The sequence below is a fragment of the Triplophysa rosa genome, unplaced genomic scaffold (assembly GCF_024868665.1).
Source record: "Triplophysa rosa unplaced genomic scaffold, Trosa_1v2 scaffold366_ERROPOS75541, whole genome shotgun sequence".
NCBI lineage: Eukaryota > Metazoa > Chordata > Actinopteri > Cypriniformes > Nemacheilidae > Triplophysa > Triplophysa rosa.
In genome coordinates this window covers 1,222-27,298 of record NW_026634370.1, presented here as the reverse complement: position 1 = coordinate 27,298, position 26,077 = coordinate 1,222, and the positions used below count along the sequence as shown (strand labels likewise).

At 40.1% G+C, this 26,077-nt stretch overlaps 1 protein-coding gene across 1 annotated transcript; it reads left to right on the top strand.

Annotated features, from left to right (window-relative positions):
- Positions 1-571: 571 nt before the first annotated feature.
- shtn3 (shootin 3) lies at positions 572-25,108 on the top strand. The gene is made up of 15 exons (XM_057328085.1): positions 572-656; positions 782-840; positions 2,956-3,016; positions 8,168-8,262; positions 13,729-13,891; positions 14,907-15,004; positions 16,662-16,740; positions 20,649-20,743; positions 20,952-21,098; positions 21,725-21,878; positions 22,048-22,201; positions 22,352-22,422; positions 22,525-22,628; positions 24,501-24,515; positions 24,965-25,108. The coding sequence occupies exons 1-15, from the start codon at positions 638-640 to the stop codon at positions 25,106-25,108; spliced, it is 1,458 nt and encodes a 485-aa protein (XP_057184068.1). The 5' UTR covers positions 572-637.
- The last annotated feature ends 969 nt before the right edge of the window (positions 25,109-26,077 follow it).

Here is a 26,077-nt window from a genome sequence, read left to right as displayed (position 1 = left end):
TCATGAGCTCATAAAAGTCTAGTCTAGATGAGAAACATGACCATGCCCAGAACAGCTGGGAACGGGGTGATGAGATGTAGTTATCAGTCTGCTACTTATGTAGCTTTAACTGAGTTAAAATAACTTTACTAGAAAACTTTACAAAACCTTTCCAGGTGAACAGAGGTTAGAGCATTTCTACAATTGAGCCCTAACGAAAATTGACCATTTTTTGTGGTGTATTGATTTCCATTTGTATAACAAATAAACCAACCAAACATAAGGGAACGAGGACTATCAACATAAAATCGTGTTTTGCGTTATTGTGGCTGTAAATAACCCTATTTAGTGTTTGACGGACTTAGCCAACCTTAAAATGGGCCAGTAAACCCCAGCTAACTTATCATATCCTAAACTGCCATCGACCTAATAAAAAGAGCTAGCGGAGTTTGTAGGATGTTTCTAGGGGAGGGGCTCCGGAAGTGGTCTGTCACGTGATCTACAACAACTAAGCATATTAGTCGAACGTCACGTAAACTGATTAATAATCATGAGCCAACTCTTCGCCATAGTAGAATTGAGAATTTGGGTGAGGAGGGGGAAACTCCCGCTGCAACCGCCCGGCTGGTACACTCGTTGAGTCTGCTGTGTGGATGGAATGGATGCTACCGGCTGTGGTACTGATTTTTTTGTTGCGCTAACATCTAGGCTGTTAAAAATGTACTAGGAAAAACATTATATATGTTTATTTTTTTCAAATATTGATTGCTGTGTGAATGAGCACCTTGTTCATTGTAAGCAGTGAGAGAGATGGAGGCCGGTAGTGCAGAAGAGGGAGAGGCTCGGGAGGACAGCAGCGAGGTGAGAAGATGCATGCGTGCAAGAATAAACCTTTACTGCATGATAAAACCTCGCTGTCTCACTTCTATAAACAATGACATTAATTAACATAAATATACTGTAGCTCAGGAAAGAGAGAGAGGGAACGGAGGAAATTGCAATAAGAGTTAACCGGCTCTTTCATTCATTCGAAGGTTGACAGTGACACCCATTTCATCTGACAGCGTCTGAGCATCTTTTGTATTTCGGATGAGAGTATAAACAGATCATGCAATCAATGACCATAAATGAAAGATTTTTTAAAATTACATTCACTCTCGTTGGTTGCAGATGCATCACGCCTTCTTAATCGTCCTTGACTGTCGATGTTTAAATATTATTTCAATGTTATAATTGAAATAATGTTATAAAATGTTATAAAAAAATAATATTTCAATGTTATTCAGATTAAATTCTTGAATTAAATTTATTTTAATAAACTTTTTATGATTTTTTTTGTGCTATAGCATGACGTGGAAGTAATTTATTCTACATTTATGCACGGTGCATTCAAGGTATACATTTTGTCAGTGTGTTTCCTCGGGATCGAACCCGTGACTTTTGTAATGCTAACACAATGCACTACCAATTGAGCTACAGAGTCTAAGACATTTTATTTTGTGGGTCCAAGGAAAATCGGTAACACTTCACATTAAGGTACCCTTTGTAAAGCATTTATAAATGTGTTCATTAATAATTAATAAGTTGTTTACAAATGCATTATAAAGCAGTTATAACGGCATGAATAAAAAGGGGGATTCTAACGAAATACCTGCCAAATGGTGAGCCATTTTAACTCACATGTTATAAATGCTTAATAAATGTATTTATTCATTATTTATTTGACTCGCAAGCAGATTCATTATTATCTTGATGTTGTTTGCAAAATAGGCTGTCAGACTGGAGAATGTAGGGTGTTATCTTGGTTTTTCTTATTATTGTCACTTTTCAAACCCTGTTGCTTACCTGATCCTATTCTGAATGTCTTACGGTGCCCTCCAGAATGTCTTCAGATCGTGATGCTTATCCAAAGCCGTTTTTTCTTGCTTACCAAGATACATTCATCAAACTTTTTTATCACTTTTTAACACTAAATATACAAAGGGTGACTAACTTGTTTGTTTACGATGTTTTATTAATGATTCAATTACTTCCAATAGTTAATCAAAATCAGAATACATTTATTTATTATTTATTGTAGGAACAGAATGCTGGCTCACAAGGCTACATCTCTGATGTGAGTCATATATTTAGAGGTATTGACAGCCCATGAAAGTGCACTTTAAAGAAAAGTGGATGCCTGTGAAGTATTCATTCACAACTTCAAAACACCTAACTTATAAATGTTATGAGTTATAAATGTTAGCAAACCATGAAAGTGGCCTTAATATAGTGGATTCATGTGAACCATTTATTAATGAGTTATGAACATTAGTGACCTGTGAGAATGCACCTTATTGTAAAGTGATTACCTGTATACCATTTATTAATAAGTCATGAACGTTAGTAACCTGTGAAAATGAAATATACAATAATAAGAAAAAACACCATAACACCCTACATTCTCCAGTCTGACAGCCTATTTTGCAAACAACATCAAGATAATAATGAATCTGCTTTCGAGTAAAATAAATAATAACTAAATACATTTATTAAGCATTTTTAACATGTGCGTTAAAATGGCTTACTATTTGGCAGGAATTTCACTAGAATCCCCCTTTTTATTCATGCAGTTGTAACTGCTTTATAATGCATTTGTAGATGACTTCTTAATCATTAATGAACACATTTATAAATGCTTTATAAAGGGTACCTTAATGTAAAGTGTTACCGGAAAATCAATACATGACTGTCAACACAAGCATTTTCTTCCTTACATATAGTCCACTCTAAATTGGCTTAGGAGTACAACAAGTTTTGGTCCACGCAACGATTCAGAATGACAAACAGGCCTAAATATTTCAGCCTATATGAATTTTATACATGTTATGAAAGGTTACAATATAGTACATTTGATATGTGATTGGGTCCTCTAAACGGAACACTCGAGTCTTGTTTTTATCCGTCTGATATGTTGACATCTTTTTTGTTCTTTAGTGCCAGAGACTGACAGCAGAGAGAGATGAAGCTGAAAGGCAACTCAAGCACATTAAACGAGGTAAATTCATCATCGCTGAAGTCATCACTAACTATTGTGATTTTATGGGATTCTCCTGTGAATGCACAGTGTCCACAGTAGATTCTGTTTTATGTGTGGTCTCCCTGTAGCACAGTGGTAAGAGAATGGCGCTAACAACGCCAAGGTCGTGGGTTTGATCCCAGGGGATTGCACATACTTAGAAACAAATGTGTAGGATAATGCAATATAAGTTGCTTAAAGCATCTGCCAAATGCGTAAATGTAAATGGTCTTGTATGGCTTTAGTGGAACGGCAGCAAATTCACCCATTTTCTGATGTCTACAAAGATCACAAATGTGCAGACAGCATTATTTATTTATTTAATTAACAGTTTTATGTTAGTACTAAAAAACGCACCCCCGTGAACTAAACACATCACCTTTTTACATACGTATACAAAGAGTTGAAGATGACCTCACTTGGTTCATCCCACTAAACTGAAGTTTTGGATTGTATTATCTCATTTCCTATCGCATCACTCACCCATATCATCATGACATTAGGGGCCTTCTGAATGGTCCATTATTCCTAGGTGTTAGCAGGTACTCCAGTCTCCATGGCTACTGGGAGCCAACCATGGAGGTGCGTTAGTGTTAACATGACCTTCCCTGCTTCCACTTTGTGATATGTAAGGAAACCCGACTGCAGTTACTAATTTGTTAGCACTCTGACAACACTCCAGCAGTTGCCAGCCTTAGGAAACGAATCTGGAAACTGAGGTGAGAAAATGCTAATTCATGTTTGCAATAGCAAGAACATAGCCTCCTTTTACAAGTTTTGACTTATATGCAGCAGCACATTTACTTATATTGAATTGCTATATTGAACTTAGAGTTTTTCGGAATGGAGATCCAACTTTGAGTGTGTTGAGAGAATTATAAAGTAAAAATATTTGTACGACCCAGGAATAGTATTTTTGTAGATTTGGTTGATTTTTGCTCTAAGGAATGATAACTCGAGTCTTTACTGTTTTGTTGTATGTCGTTCTTTTAATGGCTCGATGTGTACGGACGTCTGTATTGTCTGTATGTTTTATATGTTCGTATGTGAACTGATATGTAGATGTGAATTTATTTTTCAAGTAAATCTAAGTATCATGTGGTTTTTCCTCTTAAATTCATCATTTACTGTTTTAAAGTGTGTAAAGACTCATAGGATACGAGGGCATGTACAGTATTTACCTAGAAACACATTACATATTTTTTTGGCTTCTAACTCGTTATTTTTATATTTGGAGTGGTTTAACATTGTAGAGTATAATGTTTCTGGCTGCTTTTATGAAATGCCTGCTGTCCTTTATATTGGTGTCATGAAATTTTCAGACACTCCCTAGGGAGAGACTGTAGACCACACTGAATTCAGCTCTCATTGCTGTCTTGTTATATCACTAAATTATTAAAAATCACCAATAATGAATTATTTATCAGTAGAAAATGGCTAATGCCTTTCAGCCTTTTTATTGTAGTTTATTACAAACACCTCATGCGCTCTCATATCATTTCTGAAATCCAGGTCACTCCGAATGTGCATTAGTTGTGCTATATTTAATATGAATTGCAGAAATAACTAAATGCATGGCCAAACCTAATTCACACAATATTTATTTTCATATTTACCTTGTCAGCCATTAGATCTGTGCACCACTCGATTGTGTTTTTGTATGTAAAAGGCGGTCTGTGTATTCACATTTTTGCTACAATTACCATGACACAGCAAATGTCACTAGTTTGGCCTAGTTGCTGACATACAGGACAATAGTCTTGTGCTGGTCGCACGTGATTGGTCGATGTTCTATTTGACGATTGGCTGCTGCAGGGGCGCTGCTGTTGAGTATCTGGGAGGCACGGGGTCTGTGTCTGGGAGAGCATCTGTCTCCCACCTCCTTTTTGGGACACCAGAATGAGTTTCATTAAGAATCGCCTCTGCACTTATGCAAATTAAAACACACACTGTGTATTAAGCCACCATCTTCATTACTCAGCTTATTTACCCCTATGTTTTACATATCCTAAGGACTGTAGAAAGAGCCTATATATTTTTGTATATAAAGTATATATTTGATTTAAAAAATGAATGCTTTTCCCTCTGAGTATATTTTAATAGTCTGTACATCCGCCTTTGGATTGAACTAGATTATGGGTTGCAAACACAGACGCAATTAGTACTTGAGTTGAAACCAAAATTGCCGGGTGATTAAACTTGCACTGTTACGATTTATTAAAAGAGCTTAATCGCCGTGATCAAAATTGCGATGGAAGTGCTTTAGACTAATGCTAGACTAACATTGCGTCGAAGTGGCAGATAAAATGCTCGTTTGAAGCTGTTTCCTGCCTGTCCGGGATGCTCTGGGTTACTTCAAGGTTTTGTCTCTGTCTACCTGATTCTGCAGAGCCGTATTTTTTGCTCATGCAGCATTAAGCGCAGAGTAGTTGCTGACCTAGAATGTAGAGACAGAAGAAAAGGCCAGAAGCAGAGCTCTGCCAGTCAATCATTACAAGCCAGATGAGTTGAGCAGATGAGGGAGGGAGCCACACCCCTTTTTATTGTCCTGCTTTATTTTCATGGGCAGCATGTGCACAGACAGACTCATCCGCATGTTTATTCTGTTCATTTTGTTTTGTTTTTCCTTTATAATTATAATACTTAAACATACAGGCAATTCCATGCAAATGTCAACACTGCGATAAGAATATCAATATTTTTACCAAAGGTTTTCACTATACTGATAGGTCAGATGTCAATATGATTATAATACCAATGTAAAGTCTCTCTTAAAGGTCCAATGTGTCATTTTTTTGGAGGATCTATTGACAAAAATGCAATATAATATACATAACTATGTCTTCAGAGGTGTATAATGACCTTACATAATGGTGAGTTATGTTTTTGTTACCTTAGAATGAGCTATTTCTATCTACATACACCGCGGGTCCCCTTACATGGATTTTGCCATGTTGTTTCTACAGTAGCCCTAAACGGACAAACAACTCTACAGAGCGTGTTTCATAAATACGTTATTTCATTCGCAAAGAAGTGAAAACGTGACGACGTCTTAGTCCTGTGTCAGCCACCGTAGTGCTTCTGAAGGGAGAGGTGGAGTGAGCCATTGGTTGCAATTCGCAACCTCACCACTAGATGCCGCTAAATTTCATACACTGGACCTTTAAATCACTGAGACTACCTCCCATTTAGACAATTTGATGAATCCTGTTTAAGATTTTGGTTACAAATTAGATGATAAAACAAGAGCTCTGATAATCTGTGAGGGTTAGTGAACCTCACTATGTTTAGACACTCTTCTTTTGCATTGTTTTTTGGCTCTGTACTGCGTATTTAACAATTGATGTAATTACATATTTAGCATCTTAATCCTCCTGAATTTGGATTATCTGGTAATGTGATTTTGTCAATTTATAAATTTAGAGACTTTCCTATACTTAGCAAGCCTCTTTTGCTATGTCAGCTTCATCATAAAGGCTACACCGGTCCACCAGTTAAACTTGCACCAAGCCGGAGGCCAGTTACATAAACATTCACTAAGTTAAGACTGGGTCTAAGAACTGACCAACTAGCAGTTAGTTAAAGTAATAGTTCACCCAAAAATTTAAATTCTGTCATCATTTACTCACCCTCTTGTCATTTCAAACCTTTTTATGACTTTCTTCCGCAGAAGACAAAAGAAGATATTTTGAAGAAAGTTGGTAACTGAACAGCACCGGCCCCCATTCACTTGCCTTGGTATTGTGTCCATACAATAGAGATGAATAAGGGGCCGGTGCTGTTCAGTTACCAACTTTCTTCAAAATATCTTCTTTTGTCTTCTGCGGAAGAAAGAAAGTCATATAGGTTTGAAATGACAAGAGGGTGAGTAAATGATGACAGAATTTTCATTTTTGGGTGAACAATCCCTTTTTGGGTTTTATTTTTAAATCATAACTTTGACAGTTATGACCAGTCTTGAATAAAATAGATAGCTAAATTAGTCTAAACTGCAATAGACCACTTTTCGGAAATTCATGCTTCGGTCTAAGTTTGCCTTATTAACACGATGTATCTTCTTACTACTTCATTCTTTCAGTTTTCTTTTGCTATTACTCAGAATAAAGATGCATTTCACGTGCTTACTTTTATTACTGTGTCCAATAGGTAACTCTTAAAGTATATCACAGTGTGTTTCAAGGAACGCTCCCATACAGGTTCAAAATTAGGTTGTGGATTGATGAAATCCAGTTTCCATTTTCACATTGTAGTGTTAGTACAAAAAATTAAAATGAGTGGGAATATTCATTTTAGGAATGGGCTTTAGGGTAAGCTGACTACATACTCCACCATGACTGCATGCTGAGAGAAGCATTGTTCCTGCATAATTCAACAGCCTTTTATGGAGAAATGCTCCCTTCGTTCAATTTCTCAAAAGGCACAAATAATGGAAATTTTGTCACATTCACACATGCTTTTAATCTCCAGACAGTGTGTTTATCTGACATTCAATCAAAGAATAGTTACAAGCGTACTATTTAGAAATAGTGCAGTGCACTAAACTGAAGTGACTTGTGTATCAGACACTTTGACATTAGGGGCTCTGACATCCAATCCTCTATTTGAGAGACCAGTGTGGTGTCTAGAGTTTCTGTCCTGGTGCTTTTGAACAACAGGAATGAATGGGGCCCAAATGGATGGGAAATGGTTCCCATTGTGAACATGTAACCGATTACTTCCCATCTCATTAAACTCACCGTGTCACTGATCCTGAAGCCCCATTTTATCATCATAATACAGTCATTTATATAGTCATGTTTGTAATCAAATTGTTTGTCTTATTTCTGCATTACTGAATGATACAACCCTGCTTCTTTCGTTAAAGTACAGTACATGTCATGCATGTAATAGCAGGGTATCACAAGTTGACAGATTCCCTCACTAAACTGTGTAGGAGGTGGTGTAATGTTTAATACAGGAAGAACTGTAATATGAATGAACAACATGATAGTACTCCCACCATTACTGCCACGAGAGCAGCTTACAGTATATATTACTGATGCTTATATTTGAAATATGCATATTTAACACCCTGCAGGTAGACAATCTTCTGTGCATTTACCCAATATTGCATGTTATTGCTTTGTGTAGTTTCCCAAATGGTCATTGAGGAGGTAAACGTACTAACGACCCAGCTGGAGATTGAGAAATCCTGCCGGGAAAATGCAGAGGCTCTGGCTACCAAGGTATTTGGCCACCTTTTTTTATTTCAGTGACCTTTTTATAGAAATATATTATCCAAATGTAAAACATTCTGTTGTCTCCTACTCACCTCAATGTTGTGCCAAACCTGTATGAATTTCTGAAGATCACCCTGCTTTTTTCATATAATGAAAGTAAATCAAACACTAAACAGTAGCAAAACAGTATAAAAAATCATAATAAATAAATGAATTCATATATCATAAATGCAGACTACATTCCAAGTCGTCTGGAGCCATATAGTAGACCTCTTTGGGTGATGTAAAGCAGTGGTTCTCAAACTTTTTTCGTTGTAAGGCCCCCTTTCTGTACGGTGCATCGCTTTGCGCCCCCCAAATAAAGGCTTACAATCTTAAATTTAGAATTCTTATTAAACCAAAAATATATTCAGTTAGACAATGCTGTAACATCAGTTCTTTTGGTTTGATTACATAACATTTATGATACATTTCTATATTACATAAAATGCAACAGGATCTTTGGATTCCTCTTGGGGCCCCCAGTTTGAGAACCACTGATGTAAAATGCTGCATGGTTCAACGTAAAAAAAAAACAACAACTTAAAAACGTCTTGGTTATGGATGTAACCTCAGTTCCCTGATGGAGGGAACGAGACGTTGTGTCGAGCCGACAGATGGGGTTCGTCCTTGAGAACCAATCGCTTCCGACTACTTAGAAAAGGCCAATGAAATTGGCGAATGAAATTTGCATGCCAGACTCCGCCCCCGGATATCCGGGTATAAAAGGGAGACGGTATGCCTCATTCAGTCACCTTTGTTCTGAGGAGCCTGAGACCTCTCACGACTGCTGCAGTGGGCAGCACATGTTGTGGCAAGAAGGACACAACGTCTCGTTCCCTCCATCAGGGAACTGAGGTTACATCCATAACCAAGACGTTCCCTTTCTGTCGGTCTCTCGACGTTGTGTCGAGCCGACAGATGGGGTTCCTATGGAAAACGCCACAACACTGTGCCCTGTCACAATCTCTAGCGAAGCGACGGTGACTGGCCTGGGCGTGTCAGTCGTGAGCGCTACCACAAAATTGTAACCTACCAGTGGGTAGGTAGGGGGTCCCAGAGCTTTTCTTGAAAGGTGGGAAGGCCCCTGCCTTCGGCCTCACAGGCGGCCTTGTTTCTCTAACAGCGAGAAGCCGCCCGGTACCGTAAGGCCACTGGGTAAGCATTACTTCCTCAAATGGGGGATGCGCTACAGAGACCATTTCCTACCGCAGGGAGGAGTTTAGTGGAGATACCAACATGGTCTCACCATTAGGGGAGAACTCATGGGAGGAAAGTGCGGACTGAAGGAGTTAACCGCAAGGTGTAGTTCCACCTAGGGAAGGTCATGGGTTACCAAGGTGGGAACCAATCATGTGGATACATCAGACGGAACCGCCCTGCTGGGGGGTTACAACGTCCGGTAGCACTAGGTCCGGTTAGAGCTATGTTGTGGATAACTCGGTTGTACCCAGCCTAAGGGGCAAGGCTGCTCTGCCAAGCCCGCCCGCAGGAGGTGCTTGCTTAGTGATGGATGGAGTACCTGTTCTTCACCCAGTGGGGGAAGAAAGGAGGCTAGTTTAGTACGCCGACCCCCCTAGAAGAAAGGGGGGGAAGGTACTGTCATAAGCGAACACCCTACCGGCCGCCGGTCTTGCCTGATGCCTGCAAGACTCGAGCCAATACCGGTTTTACGCGGAGGCTGTAGGACCTCGCGAAGGTGATGGGTGTAGCCCAACCCGCAGCTCTGCAGATGTCTGCCAGAGAGGCGCCTCGAGCCAGTGCCCACGAGGAGGCTATACTCCGTGTGGAGAGAGCTCTCACCCAGTGGGCGCGGGCAAACTTAGGACAGGTACGCTGTAGTGATGGCGTCCATGATCCAGTGCGCCAATCTCTGTTTGAGACAGCCCTCCCTGCTGATCTCCAAAACAGACAAAGAGCTGCTCAGAGCTCCTGCGGCTCTGCGTGCGGTCCAAGCAGAGGCGTAATGCGCGTACTGGACACAACATGGATGGGGTTGGGTCTTCCTCTCTGATGGGGAGGGCGTGTAAGTTCACCACCTGGTGTCAGGGGGGAGGGGTGGGAACTTTGGGCACGTAGCCGGGCCGGGGTCTCAGGATAGCGTGAGAATCACCGGGCCCGAGTTCTAGGCAATCTGTGGACACGGAGAATGCTTGTAGGTCCGCTACCCTCTTGAGCGCCATCCGGAGAGCCGTCTTCATCGTGAGGAGAGAAAGAGCAGCATCTCCGAGGGGCTCCAGGACCGCATCAAGGTCGCAAGAGGGTACGGAGCACGGGTGAGGCGGTAGCCTTCCCACGCTCCTTAGGAACCAAATGATCAGGTTGTGCTGTCCTAGAGACTTACCAGCAACTGAGTCGTGATGAGCGGCTATAGCGGCTACATACACGTTCAGTGTGGAAGGGGAGAGATTACTCTCGAGTCTCTGGAAGGACAGCACGTTCCCGATCGAGCAACTCCGCAGGTCTTCTCTTCGAGAAGAGCACCAGGATGAGAAGAGGCACCACTTACAGGCGTTTAGTCGCCTAGTGGCCTGGGCCCTAGCCTGAGTGATGGTCTTAACCGCCGCAGGGGGTAGGCCACTCAGGATTTCCTCGTCCCGTCCAGGGGCCAGACATGGAGGTTCCAGAGGTCTGGCCTGGGATGCCATAACGTGCCCTTCCCCTGGGAAAGAAGGTCCTTCTTCAGGGGAATCGGCCAGGGGGGAGCTGTCGTCAAGAGCATTAGCTCCGAGAACCAAGTCCGGTTGGGCCAGTATGGCGCAACTAGTACACTTGAGGCTCACTCGGGGGAAGGCGTACTTCCGCCTGTCCCACGGCCAGCTGTGCACTAGAGTATCCTTGCCGAGGGGGGCCTCGGACGGGAGTACCCTAGCGGGCAATGGGTGGTGTCCAGGGAGGCGAACAGGTCTGCCCGAACTGTACCCAATGAGCTGGACTGTGCGGGGGTGGAGTCGCCACTCTCCGCGAGGTGTCAACTGACGAGAGAGCGCAACGGCCGTCTAGTTCAGGTCACCTGGGATATGTGTGGCTCGCAGGGATCTGCTCACCTGCGGACTCCACAGGAGGAGGCATCAGGCGAGTCGTGTTAGCTGCCGTGAGCGAACGCCACCCTGGCCCGGAGAGGAGATCGGCTCTGCTGTTTTATCTGCCTGGCGATGATGTAGCACAAGGCACCATCGATTGAGAGTGCTTAGGCTGATGATTATCCTCGACATTGGGTCTCGCCTCAACGTTGAGTTGCCGAACACCATGGTGTAGAGGGTGAGAGTGGCTGTGATAAACACCCAGAGAGAGAGAAAACTCTTTGGCCATAGCATGGAGAGAGGGGACAGCTTGGCCCGCAGCAGAGTAAGCTCTCGACACCTAAGATGCCGAAAAACCTACATGCTTTGGACAGGAGTCTAGGTCGAGCCCCTGGGGGACATCGACGTATCCTCTAGCTGCCCCACCATCGAGGGAAGAAAGGGCGATGGAACTAGTTGACGTGCACGCGCCGAAAGGGGGCATTCCAGGTCATACTAAGTTCCTCATGCACTTCCGGGAAAACACGGCACTGGGGGCGAGTGCGGCTTGGAGCCGCTCTCAAACCCGAGGTACCATGTATCCAGCCGCGAGCGTAGGGAGAGGCAGTGCGGTGCACTGCAACCCAATGCCGGCAGCCTGGGAAAGCATGGCTGACATCTCGACGTCTGCTTCTTCCTGGGCTCGACCCCCCGAGGGAGGGAGCTCCGAGGAATTGTTTGAGTCTGATGCCAGTAAGTCACCCTCCGATGCTGCAACGGACATCTCATCATCACGCACCGTTTCCGAATACGTGGTTTAGGAACTAGACGGTGGGACCGTCTCATGGGGAACAGTCAGACAAGCGAGACGAGGTGCGAACGGTCTGTGAGCCGGTGGCTGATGGATTAGCGCTCACAGTAATCCTCATATCACCCTCGCTGCTCGCCGTAGCCACTGCTGTCATGGAACGGGAAGCAGACGAGGTGGTGGCTGAGTCCCGTGGGAACACAGCCACCCGTGGCACAACGTCTGAATCGTCAACTGCCCGCAGTGCGGGCAGGACGTATCCACAAGGGCTACTCCAGCATACTGGAAGCAGACCTCGTGTCCGTCCCCCTCCTCGATGAGTGTGTTGCACCCACGAGAACAGCAGGACATGCCAAGCTGGAGAAATTTGCTCTTTTAGAGAAAAAACTCGAACACTTCTGGAACCGCCGAGACGCCTAGGGGAAGTCGCCGCAGGAAAGGACAGTCCGCTGCACCACGTTGTAGAACCGACAGTCTGTGTTGCTAAGTAGTAGCGAAGGTCTGCAATTCATGAGCGAAGGCTCCGAAGAACAAAAGATGAATGAATGAGGCACGCCGTCTCCCTTTTATACCCGGATATCTGGGGGCGGAGTCCGGCATGCAAATTTCATTGGCCTTTTCTAAGTAGTCGGTAGCGATTGGTTCTCAAGGACGAACCCCATCTGTCGGCTCGACACAACGTCGAGAGACCGACAGAAAGGGAACTTAAGTCAAAAAGCTTCATTAAATTTTTGAGTTAAATCAAATTAGCTTCATGAATCCATTAAACTTAAATTATATTGAACTGACTTTAAAAAAGTCTAGTTGTATTTTACAACAAAGTTCAATATATTTAAGTTCAATTGACTCATAAAGCTAATTTGATTTAACTCAAAAATTTAAGGCAATTGGTGAATTTTTTTACAGTTCAGAAAAATGTCCTGTTTCAGTTCTTTAACACCACACAAACAAAATATAACCAATAGAATATGAATTATTTAAAAAGTTTAACAAATATCTTTAAGATTTAGTTATATATATGTAAGATTAAAATAAATAAATAATTAATAACAAAAACCATAAGTGCTTCTGGACCAGTTTTTACGTCTTGTAAAGTGGTTTATACCAGGGGTTTTCAAACTGGGGTTCTAGACAAATTCACACAAAAGACAGCAAAAGTTGTAATATTCTACTAAAGATTATTACTGTTTCATTTCTACAAACAATATGTTGTCTTTATAATATCACACTATTTGTCTAACAGTTTAAATGCTTCTTTTTACAAAAAATGGATATGCATTTTAGAAAGGTTCATCAAATTTGGGGGTCCTTGGCATGAAAAAGTTTGAAAACCCATGGTCTATACAATAAAATTGTGTACGAAAAAGGCCAACATCTAGGTTGGGGGTGAGTAAATGATGACAGATTATTTAGGCCATTTAATTTCTGTTGATGTATTTCTACAAAGCAAAGTAAGTCTACTCTACTCTAATATCTGTGGAAACTGTTTTATGTTCAACAATGTTCAAACCATGTTATTTAGAGTTTGTTTTAAAAATGTTATTATGTTATGTACATGTTTCAATCATGTACTCATAGTGATGTTGTATGTTGTGTTCAAGTCATTTCTTGTGTTGTGCACAGTTGAACTGTGAGAACAGAAAGCTGAAGTATTTGAGTCTGTCATCACGGCCATGTCTGGACGAGCTGCTGCCCAGTATTTCTGACTGCATTTCTTTAGAAGAGGAGTCTGACCAACAAGATCCCAGCTCTGATCCCTTCTCTCAGTACAAACAGCAGGTCAAAGGTAAATACCACACGAACATCTTAGCTCAAACTAAAACAGGATGCAAGCTGAACAATATGACAGTGGCAAATGGCTCTGGTGCTGCATTTAAATTGAACCTATATGACAAATTACATAAAACATTAGTACTATTTGTTCAATGCCTTGCAAGTAGGGTTGCCAACTTTGTCACTATGAAATACGGGACAAAATGTTACCTGTGCAGCAGTGCTAGTTAGCATATGCATGACGTCATTGCGTCATGTTTGCGTTTACTCTATAAATGGTTACATACAGTGATGTACAGTATTTTAACATTTTAGCACAACTAAATGCACAATAAAGCCGTTCTCATTTACATATTTTCTGTTCATGTTTTCAGACATAAATTAATAAAATAGTAGGCTCCGCGTCCGTCTAGGTAACAAACTATGTGCATATGTACAGGCGAACTACATTCATGTTGCTATGCTCTTTTCTGTCAAAGAAGTATGTTAATACCGCAAGACTGCTTTGTGCGCGTCTCTGTGTGTGTGTGCGCGCGCATGCGAGTGTGTGTGACGCGGAGGTCTGAGGGAGCGTGTGAGTGACAGATGCATGCTTTGCAGATTCAGAAACAAAGCCGCATTTACTTAATGTAAACTGATGCGCGTCAGGGGGCTGTGATTAGATGACAGGCGACGGTAATATCATTCTCAAGTGTCTTGATCACCACTGCTGCTGTTGCTTCAATCCGCGGAGCGGTCAATAAACGGGGCATGGGAAGTCACGTACGGGACAAATCAGGCAGGCTCAATATACAGGACGTCCGGGCTAAAACGGGACAGTTGGCAACCCTACTTACAAGCATTGGTATTTCCTTCAGGAAATTATATTTATGTACAGTACGTCTGATGCCATGTCTAATGCCATCTATTGATCTTTATGTTATAGAAAATTGCCAATGTTCTTTACCAATGACAGTTTCCTGTGCATAGGAATCTGTCCTCACATACACAGAGGTACATCCATCACAATACTTCTGATTATTTCACAGATCTTCAGGAAACAGTGAGTTCACTGCTGGAGGAAAAGAAGCAGTGGACGTGTCAGCTTCAAGAGCAGAAGAGACAGATAGAGGAGTTGACAGCACTTGTGAGTACCAATTCAGAGTAACATTTTGTTACTCAGAGATTGCTCTTTCAAAGCTCGGGAGATATTAGTTATGTCTCAGATATGTGACCTTGTGATTTTTTCACTAAACTATTAGACAATTGTTGACTGTGAAAAAGGTCAGCAATGATGTCTAAGCAATGGTATAATGACTATTATTTCTCTGTCTTTTTATTAGAACAACCAGTAATGATGGGAAATAGCCTCTATAGGCTAAAGTGGCTACATTTAGCATACTGAAGCTCAGATTAATGGGTCTAATGTTTACATTATAAAACGGTTAGTTCTGGTCCTGAAGATGATTCTGATCAACCGTTAAAACAGTACGTCACTGGGAGTAGTATGACTACATTTCAGACACACTGCATCCACCATGTTTAATTGTCATGTGACTCCTATGCTCTTTGACCTAGGACGTATTAACAGCAACCTATACGTTTGTTGTAAATTCATTTATCGGCACTACATTTAAAAACGTTCATCCACCCTAAAGTTTTCTGCTATTTGTATTTGATTCACTTTTGAAATTTGACTCTTGCTCCGCTCCCGTGGCATCATGGGAAATAGTATTGTCCATCCAATGCACACTCACAAATCTTAAGCAGTAGACCATCCAGGTATTTCTCACCTACTGTTTTTTGCATACTGAGGTTTGGACATAATATTTGTGACTCAAACTTATTTTCGCCTACTATATAGTATGGAAGTAGGCGATTGCGGACGCAGTTTCTATGTCTTTAGAAACTCTAGATGAGACACATGTGAAATTTAAAGTCGAACAAAAGCCACTCTATTTATTTCAGTCAAGCCTGACAGCTGTTGATGGGGGCTTAAACTCTAAAGAGTCTTGCTGTATTTTAACCTGTTCATGAATAATAAATCAGCCTGTAATGAAGCCTTAAGGTCAGTTTATGGTTCTGCGTAGGACCTACGCCGTAACCTACGGCGTAGCCTACGCAGAGCCGCGTACCCTGTGCGTACCCTACGCCGTAGCCTGACGCGCACCTCTCCAAAAATGTAACAACGCGTCAACTCAACGCGGACCCTACGCGGACCGCAAGCGCTGTGATTGGTCGGTTTGGCAGCATCGTACTTCCTTCTACGCATTTCCGGCATCTTCTTCTCTGGTGTCTTCTTCCGGCAAGTTCAGAGTCCACAAAAGAACAACATGGTGAGCATCGACATCGACCAAGTTACTGAGCGTCTGATTGAAGAGGTTCGGAAATACACTCATCTGTATGACTCCTCTTCGGCGAACTATAAAGACTGTCAGATGGCGGCGAATTCTTGGAGAGAGATTTCCTCTAACGTCGGTTTGGCTTCCATTGTCGTTTGCAAACACTATCATACACACACACAAAACATCGGCGAAGAAGAGCAAACCCATGAAAACACAAAGAGCCAACTAGCGTTTCGGCGGTGTAATTGCAGTATGACGCATACTCTCAACGCAGAACCATAAATGTTCACGACGGCGTCGTCTACGTACGTAGGCTACGCCGTATGTTACGGCGTAGGTCCTACGCAGAACCATAAACTGACCTTTAGTAACCTGCGGTACTACTGGACCTAAATGGATATCAGTGTAACAATATCTAATTGAATCTCTTTGCCTGATATAACTTGTGCTCTTTGGTAGACTAAGGAGCAGGCCGAGATGAAGGAGCTTTATAAAACCATTGAGCAGCAAACCAAGACCATTAAGAGGTTCAACAGGGGTAAGTACAGTGTTTGTGAATGCAGGGCTTCTTGATTTCCTCACTTACATTCAGAAGCATCAGCATGACACCCTCTCAGATGCTCTGCAGTGGATCTGCTTCCCAGAAGATTAATGTTTTCTGCAGCCCACTCACTGCCGGCCTACAGCCCCCGTCCCTGATCAAATTATCTGTAAAACATTCACCGCAGGAAGTCCCTGTGTTCCAGATGAGAATGGTGCACTTTCTTTGGACTTCTGTCTGTGGAATAACAGAAACAGTTTTGGTTAGGTCATATACGGTACAGGACGACTTCAGATAAACTCGGCTTGCTAACCACAAGGGTTTAAATGATACCTGGGCTTAAATGTTCAGTCCATTAAAGGAAGACTCATCTGCTTCTGAAGTGTGAATGGAGGATCGAGTTATAGCCCACCTTTGACTGCCCATAAGTTATTACATTACAGTTATAGTACTAAAGGAGTTCATCGGATAATGAAAAATACCCCATAATTTACTCACCCTCATGCCTTGATGTGTATGTTTTTCTTCTTTAGCCTGAACACACTCAATAAATAACTTCTTGGCTCTTCCTAGCCTTGAAACGTAATTGAATGAGGTTTACATTTTTGAATCTCCAAAAAGCGCATCTATGTATCCTTAAAGAAATCCATAGTATTACTACTTCTGAAGCGAAAAAAATATGTTGAGCTCATTTATCGCAGAGGTGTAAAGAGTACCTGAAAACCATACTTAAGTAAAAGTACAGATACCTTGTAGTGAAAATTACTCCATTACAAGTTACAAGTCACCAATTCCAAAACGACTTGAGTAAAAGTCTTTGAGTATCTGATTTTAACAGTACTTGAGTATTTTACTCATACTGAATGTAGGCTCAAAGCAGCACTAGTCCTCAACACTTAAGAGACACATCAGTGAAAAACTAGAAACAGTTGATTTGTGAGGTGAGCAATCGCATTTATTTTCTTAAATCATAATAAGACTGAACACCTCAAAATTGCAACAAATCATGGTCGACACCATAACCTACGTCATTACAAACACCCTAAGTCTCATTTAAGCTCAAGTGCTCATAAGTAAACCAAAGTCCTTCAAAAAGGTCTCTTCAATATAACAGATAAATAAAATAATGTTAAGTAGAATTAAAAAGTCAAAGCCTTTTTGCACTGGACATGCTGGTTTGGGCCTCATGGCCAGCTGCAGTCATGTCCTCATTTCACATACACTGTTAGCCCTTACCTGCCATTTCTACAGTAATATACTGTATTGGCAACACTGTTGCCTGCTAGTTACTGTAGGTGTTTTACAGTAAACTACTGCAATGGCTGTTTGAAGATTCATTATAAAGAATCTATTAACGCACTTAAGTCACACAGTCTTAGATGAACAAGTGTAAATAACAGATGAACACAATAAATCTGTCAAGATTTCACCAGAGGAGAATTAAACACAAACATCAATAACATCTTCACATATTACAGACACCACTTTCACTTTATTTCTGTCATCTGTGTAAGATCTTATTGAGATTTAACTCTAGTTCATAGTGGTTCAATTATGTTTTAAGTCACCATTATGGCGATCAGTGTTTGCTTTGGTTGGACTCTTTGACTTTCTTGTAGCTTTAAAATGTACACTTATACAATAACACTGAAAGGGACTTTACAGGAACCGCAACTTTATGTTTGCTTAGTAACTGAAGATACATCTGAAAGAATTCAATCATTAAATAATAATAATATAGCATTTAAGATTTATTAAGATATGTTTGGTAAAGTGATTACATGTTATAATGGAAAGATCTCTGTCAGAAAATCTTTCTTTGCAATTGAGACACAGTTAGACACTTGACATACAAACCTCATCAATGGTGACAAACAATCATGAATGAGTTTTGTACTATGTACCCAGCATGCATTGCAGCATGAAGCTGTTCAGTTGATTGTCACCATTGTTGAGATTCATATGTGGATTGTTCATTTCTCTGTGTCCGACTCATTCTATAGGTTAATATTTTGTCTATATAGTGTGAGAGCACTTTTGAAAATTGAAATACTATACATTCTTTTTACTGGTTTACATCACTTCATGGCAATAGTCCCACCACATGGTCAAATTTTGAGCAAACATGTTTAGAGCACATTTAGGAAGAGTTAGTTTTAAAAATAAGAGCTTTTGTAGATGTGTGACCTACAGTAACTAGCTGGCAACAGTGTTGCCAATATATTACTGTAGAAATAGCGGGTAAGGGCTAACCGTGTATAAACCGCCAGCGATTGACATCTACCTGATACTGCACTCATATTCATATAAAGAAGCCATGTTGACAAGTTTTTGTAAGTTATGGCAAAATCCACAAGATTGTAGTACCTTCATTGCCCTGTAAATGGCAATATTAATTATAAGATAGGTGCCATGCAAAATGTAATGTGTAATTGCATTAGTCATTACAAATGTAGTGGAGTAAAGAGTACATATACTTGTTCAAAAATGTAGTTAAGTAGAGAGTAAAAGTTGCTAATGTCTTTAATACTCAGTACAACTACAAAGTAGCCAAAAAGATACTTAAGTAAAGTAACTAAGTACATTTACTCCAATACTTTACACCACTGATTTATCGATACATTACGTATAATTTTAAACAGACAAACACATAAAGTCTATTAAAGTAAGTTCAAATATGATGGTACACAGAAACCCATTGGTTCCAGCATGTCTTGTGACTAGTTATCATATCCATGGTGATGAAATCCACTGGAATCATGGATTATTTAATTATGGGTTGTTACAATATACCGATATTGACAATGTGATATTATTAACCATGATTATTGATATGCCTTTAATATTACACAAGATAATATAGTATATAATCCAACACCAGTATCTAGTTCCAACATAGTAGGTGGTGGTTTTTTATACAGTTAACACGTTGCCTTAAAGTGATACTTCACACAAAAATGAAAGTGTCATCATTTACTCACCTTCGAGTTGTTCCAAATCTGTATACATTTCTTTGTTGCATTTTCATTTTTGGGTGAAGTATCACTTTAAGCGTCACAGTGGTTACAAACTCTCCCATTGCCTCCCTTCACTCTTATTTTGAGTGTGATTCATTGGTTAAAAAGAAAACACAAAATAAACCAAAACAAAAGATGATTTTAATTGAATAGGTATCACAGTAATACTAATACCGTAAATACCGAACATATAAATATGGTATTTACTAATACTGTAAATATTATAACTGTAAATACTAAGACAGTATACACTAATGCTGTGAATATTAATATACCGTATACTAATACTGTAAATACTGATACTATGAATATAAATACACTATCATATACTACTACTGTAAATATAAATACAGTATATACTAATACTGTGATTATAAATACAGTATACATTAATACTGTAAATACAAATACTATGAATATTAATACATTATATACTAATAATGTAAATACTACTTCTATAAATTTGAATGCATATTCTAATACTGTAAATGTGAATATTATGAATATTAATACAGTGTATACTGATGCTGTAAATATTGATGCAGTATATACTAATACAGTAAATATTAATACACTATACCAATACTGTAATTACTAATACAAAATATATTAATACTCTAAATATGAATACTACGAATGTTAGAACAGTATATACTAGTACTGTAAATATTTATAAAGTATATACTAATACCGCAAATGAGAAAACAGTATATAGTTATTCTGTTAAAAGAATTATAAAACACTGATGTCTCTTATCATATTTCTGTTGCAATAAATCAATGAAGGTCATGCTTGACAGTGATTTTACTATGCTTATAAATAAACTTATCTTTATAACTTAATAGAGTGCCGCAGTTATGCACCTGATTACATTTTGTGTCTCCCAAGTGTCTATGATGGCCACTCATGAGTATGAGAATATGAAGGAGCAGCTGGATTTGGAGCAGGACCTCAGACAGAAAGCAGAGACCTATGCACACGAGGTAAGGTCACTACATCAACAAACAGACAAAATCTCTCTGCATTCAAATGTCTGTGTGATCAAATGCTTATGCAGTGTCTTTATGACAATTCGACTCATCCTTCCCCCCTTCCCTGTCCATGTATTAGATTGGCTAGCCCGATTATGCTTTCAGCTACCAATACAAGTGTTACTCTCCCACACCGTATTTGAATCAATTTCTCCTGCAGATGCTGGTAAAGCAGAAACAAACAAACAGACAGAGCATGATTCTCATGCAGCAGGCCGATCCCAGCGTTCAGCTGCTCAAAGCTTTAGAAGATGTGGCCAATGTGACCAAAACACTGGAAGAAGAAAGACAACAGAACCAAGAGAAGGTAAATCAGCATTAAAAAATAAACAGTGAAATGATACCTCCCATCCACTCAACACAATAAGCCTTATGGATAATACTGAATTACATGATAGGATTAGACAATGGCATTCATTTGACTGGACCTCGGCTAGAGCTTTTCATAACACAAATCCTCTCAGCAGAAACATACTCCTCATAAACACTCCTCCAGTCACATTTAATAACAAGAGAATGTGATCGGGTATTAAACTACAATCCCACAGCATCAGAGGCATCTGGATGCCTGGCAGCTGTCATTCAGCAGCCGTCTGTCATACAAAACATCTGTGGTAGCAACTGAGAAGTCCCAGTTCATCAGATGCATTTACACGTGATTGTTGCTGAAAGGCACTCCCAGCATGCTGTTTGGATTTGATCTGTTAGCTGGCCGGGTTGGATGAGCAAGTCAGATCAATATTCTGTCCATGCTGTAGCAAATTGCTGCGGTTGACTGGACAGTTGCAGCATCATTAGCAAAACTGCTTATGGGTCAGACTGATGCATCACCAGTCTGAAACTCACAATTCAAAGTAGAGCCTCATAGTTTTAAGGTGCACCTTTGCATCTGACTAACTGACCAAATGTTTTCTTTTTCTTTGTGGTGTGCAGGTCAAGGCTCTCGAGAGCGAGATGGATACTTGTGCTTTACGTAAGCAACTGGTTCAACTGCAGAGGCAACTTGAGATATTAGAGGAGGAAAAGAAAGAGACGGAAGAGCGACTGCAGGAGGAAGAGAAGAAAAACTGTGTTTTGGAGAAGAAAGGTGAGATAATGCCGTACTTCAATATTTCATGTTTGTCTTATTAAACCCTAGTAAACATTGTTCCTTAGATACAATTTAACTGACATACGTGAACTCATAAACACATTACTGAAAACCGGAATAACCACAGCGATCAACATAACATACATCCTTGTATCATTTGTTACAGTTAAAGACCTGCAGGAGCCAATGCGAAGCTGTGATTCAGGCCCCTCCCCTGGGATTGCCCCTCCCCCCGCCCCTCTTCCTCAACCTCCTCCACCTCCCCCACCCCCTCCTCCTCCTCCTCCCCCACCTCCTCCCTCCCGTTGTAACCCCATCAGGTACAGTAACTCTTTACTTTACTGCACCAAAAGCAGGCTCTCTGCAGCCTTCACTGCAGTTTAAGAGTTTAAATGTGTTTTTCTCCCTGTAAAATCCGAGCTTCTCCATCATAACAGAAGCATCTAATGGCAAATCTCTTTGTTCTGTAGCTCTCTCATTGCAATAATGAGAAAATCTTCCAAGGGAGGGAAAGGATCCTCCAAACCAGAGCAAGTCCCAGGTGACCTCCCACTTTTGTTTCTGCAGTGCATGTTGTTTTGTTAGACTATTATTGATGTCTGTGTTGACCGTGTCTGACGGATATGATCTCTCCTCGGTGTAGAGAAAGGAGCAGTGGATGATGTGAAAGAGAAAGCTGTCAATGAAATGATGGAGAGAATTAAACACGGGGTGGTTCTCAGGCCTGTCAAAGGGCAGGACACTAAGGTGTGGTATATGATGTGTTTTCCTCACTATGAAATAAAAGTGATTATATTGAATTTACTAAATATAGACATTCACATTTCTATAGGTGACATTCAAACAATAATTACAAAAGGTCCGGTGTGTCATTTTTTGGGGCGGATTTATTGACAGAAATGCAATATAATATACTGTACTGTATATAAAAGGTGTATAAAGACCTGTATAGAGTTTTTATTACCTTAGAATGAGCTATTTCTACAATCACCGCGGGTCGCCTTACATGGAATTCACATGTTGCCCTAAACGGGCAAACTGCTCTACAGAGCGCGTTTTGTAAAATACGTTATCTCTTTCAGCAAAGAAGCAAAAACGTGACGACATCTTAGGCCGTGTTCACGTTTGATTTTTTTTTTTGACAAGAAAAAGTTGACAATGGCGCTTTTTTACTTAAAAATAAAAGCATTGTGGCATTGTGCTCGCAGCATTGTGGTTACAAATAGCAGCTGGCAATGTTCAAAGATAGTATTTGTGCACGAAGGCAGCTTAGAGACACAGGCTTCATAGGCAGCATAACGGAATTCTATTTGAATTATAAACAGAGAGCGTCTTTGCTTTAACCAATCACATATTTATTTAAAGTGAAAATTAAACATTTATATAAAACTATGCTTCAACGGCCGTTTCGTCCGCCATTTTATTTTTTCGAGCTTGAGCCTTCTCGACCAATCACGTTCCTCGCATGTTGTTATGGAAACAACAGGTCTCTGTCATTGGTTAGCTGTGAAAAAGATGCTTGATGTAAGGCGTTTTATTTTCAACCTCAAAGACGTTGTGAGCTTTCCTGTAGCTCAGTGGTAAGAGCATGGCACTAGCAACGCCAAGGTAGTGGGTTCGAGCCCAGGATTGCTTTGGATAAAAGCGTCTGCGTGCCAAATGCATAAATTTGAAGCGTGTGTGAATGAGAAAAAGATGCTGGCGTTTAAAAAAGCGCTCAGGACTTTTTTTGAAAACACGGTTTCCTCCATAGAATTATAATGTAAAAAAGACGCTAGCAGCTTCAAAAAAGAAGTCAAGTGTGAACATGGAGTGCGTTCTGTGTCAGCCTCCACAGTGTTTCGAAAAGGAGGGGTGGAGTGAGCCGTTGGTTGCAATTCGCAACTAGGGCTGTGATGATATTTATCATGATTCACACTAATTATACCTGTCTTGGTCGATTCTGAAATTGCAAAGGCTTCGATTCTGTGTTTTATGCACAGCTCTTCTGTGAACTACGGCTCTTTGATCAGTATGTACTGCTCGATCTAAAATCACTACGAGACTGAATCGTTTATAACGTGCATTTGAAAAAGCAACAATTGTTAATCATCATCATTATAAATATACATTAATATCATGAAAATACACGAAAAGGTTTGAATAACAGCGGTAGAATATGACCGTTGGCATTTCCTGGAACTATGTACTGTATATATCGTTCTTCTATGGTGTCCCATATTTGGAGTTTCTGCGCAAGAGCGCCCTCTGGCTTTCGGATATGTCAGCATTTAACCGTAATTCATTGAGAAACAGAGCATAAAAATTACAAGATGTATCGTCCCAGCCCTATTCGCAGCCTCACCACTAAATTTCATACACTGGACCTTTAATGTCTCTTATAAAAATACCTTTGAATTTAATTCATCTGAATTCTACTTCAATTTTTGAATTACAATTCTGTATAATTAAAGAATTTTTCATTAAGAATTAAAATTGCAAATTTCAATAGCATTTTCATTTTTGGCTTCTTGTGCACTCGATATCTCATGTTTATTGACCAGTTTATCATATTTGTAATGTTTTCTTTTTACTCATCTTTACACTTTTTTTATTCACCTACTGACCTCATCGCTGCAGAGATTTGGCACAAAGGTACGCTTTAACACATATTTGAACAACTATGTTTACTAACAGTTCACACTACACAATGAGACCACATGTACTGATAACAAAATGCTTAAATTGCTGTATTAGAATAGAAACCTTTTTTGTCAACATAAAGAATTCCTCATAGCATTTGATAGTCCTCCCTGAGGATTTATCAGGTCATTAAAGCATTTTGTGTACATAGTGAAGACAGTTCATAGACACAGCAGGAATCCATCTGATTTTGGTTATTGATTGACCGACCCACCAGAGGGGCTGTATAACTTCAGATCAATAGCGTTACCCTCTAGTCAGGGTTTTCGAGATTGCCTGCTTCACATTATGCTGTAAAGGTTATATTAAGAGTATATTTCTCACATTTTTTGTCTAAAATAAACAACAAGAGATACTTACTCATGTAACTAATGTAGCTCATCTCTGTCTGTGATTGACAGCAGCAGAGTCCGGCAGCAGAGGAAAAGCCACAGGAGAGCGCAATGGAGGAGCTGAAAGGCATCCTGGTACGTTTACTGATTTACTTCTGCCTGTCATTCAGTCAAAAGCCACTCATGTTGTGCACTATAACACCCCCTTATTAGGTGATCTATTGCCACCAGCAGCGTGTGTTATCTCACAGATGAATGAAATTACATTAAGAGAAAAAATAGAGAGTTTTAAATAATCTGAATTTACCATTTATGATCATAATGATCATTTTTGTTTCATTCTGTGAACGAGCAATAATTTCCCCAAATTTCAAAGTAAAATATTGTTTCTATTTGCATTTATTTGCAAAAAAAGAAAAGAAAGAGAAACAGGTCAAAATAAAAGAAAAGATGCTCTGTATTTTTTCAGACCTCAAATACGCAAAAGAAAACAAGTTAATATTCACGTAACACAACAGTAAAATGCGTACATGTATTTAGAAAAGGTTTTAAATTATTTTTTTTGTGATAACCTGGATTTTTATCACAGTTTTCATGTGTCTTGTCATGCCGTCAGTCTTTCACATTGCTGTTTTTATGATTTTAGATCACTTCTGAGGTTTGATTTTGTTGAAATTCAACAGACACTGGACTGGAATGGCCACAATAGTAGTATATATGGGGGACATAGTGTCAAAATGATTGACAGGTATGATTGATGGGGTCATTGACCTTTGCAGAGGAGGGGGAGGGGTGAATTACTTCCGGACCACCCACGTTGCGAGGGACCGCCCACTTGCTTTGACCTTTGACCGTATCCGCCCCTTAGTGTGGTACGCCCACGTCGCGTTGAACTTTTGACCGTGCCCTCACGTCCCATTTTTCCGGGGTATGTTTTAGGGCATGTTTTAGGATGTATTGCTACATATCTTTAGCATGAATGAAAATATGTAATTTAAAGGAGATGATGAGATCATTATTAATACGCAATCATTGGTTATTTAAGCAGCGTTTAAAAATAATAATGAATAAGACAACAACTACACAAACACTGTTTGAATAAACAAACAGGTTTAAATGAATAATCATGTGATTAAATAAATAAATAAAGCATCTATTAAATAAGTAAAGAAGTAATTATAC

Bases quoted from the DNA above. Each gene is read 5' to 3' on its own strand.
- shtn3 (XM_057328085.1), top strand. The intron at 13,892-14,906 runs GTAAATACCACA...ATTATTTCACAG, and splicing joins GTACAAACAGCAGGTCAAAG to ATCTTCAGGAAACAGTGAGT. The intron at 21,879-22,047 runs GTGAGATAATGC...CATTTGTTACAG, and splicing joins CTGTGTTTTGGAGAAGAAAG to TTAAAGACCTGCAGGAGCCA.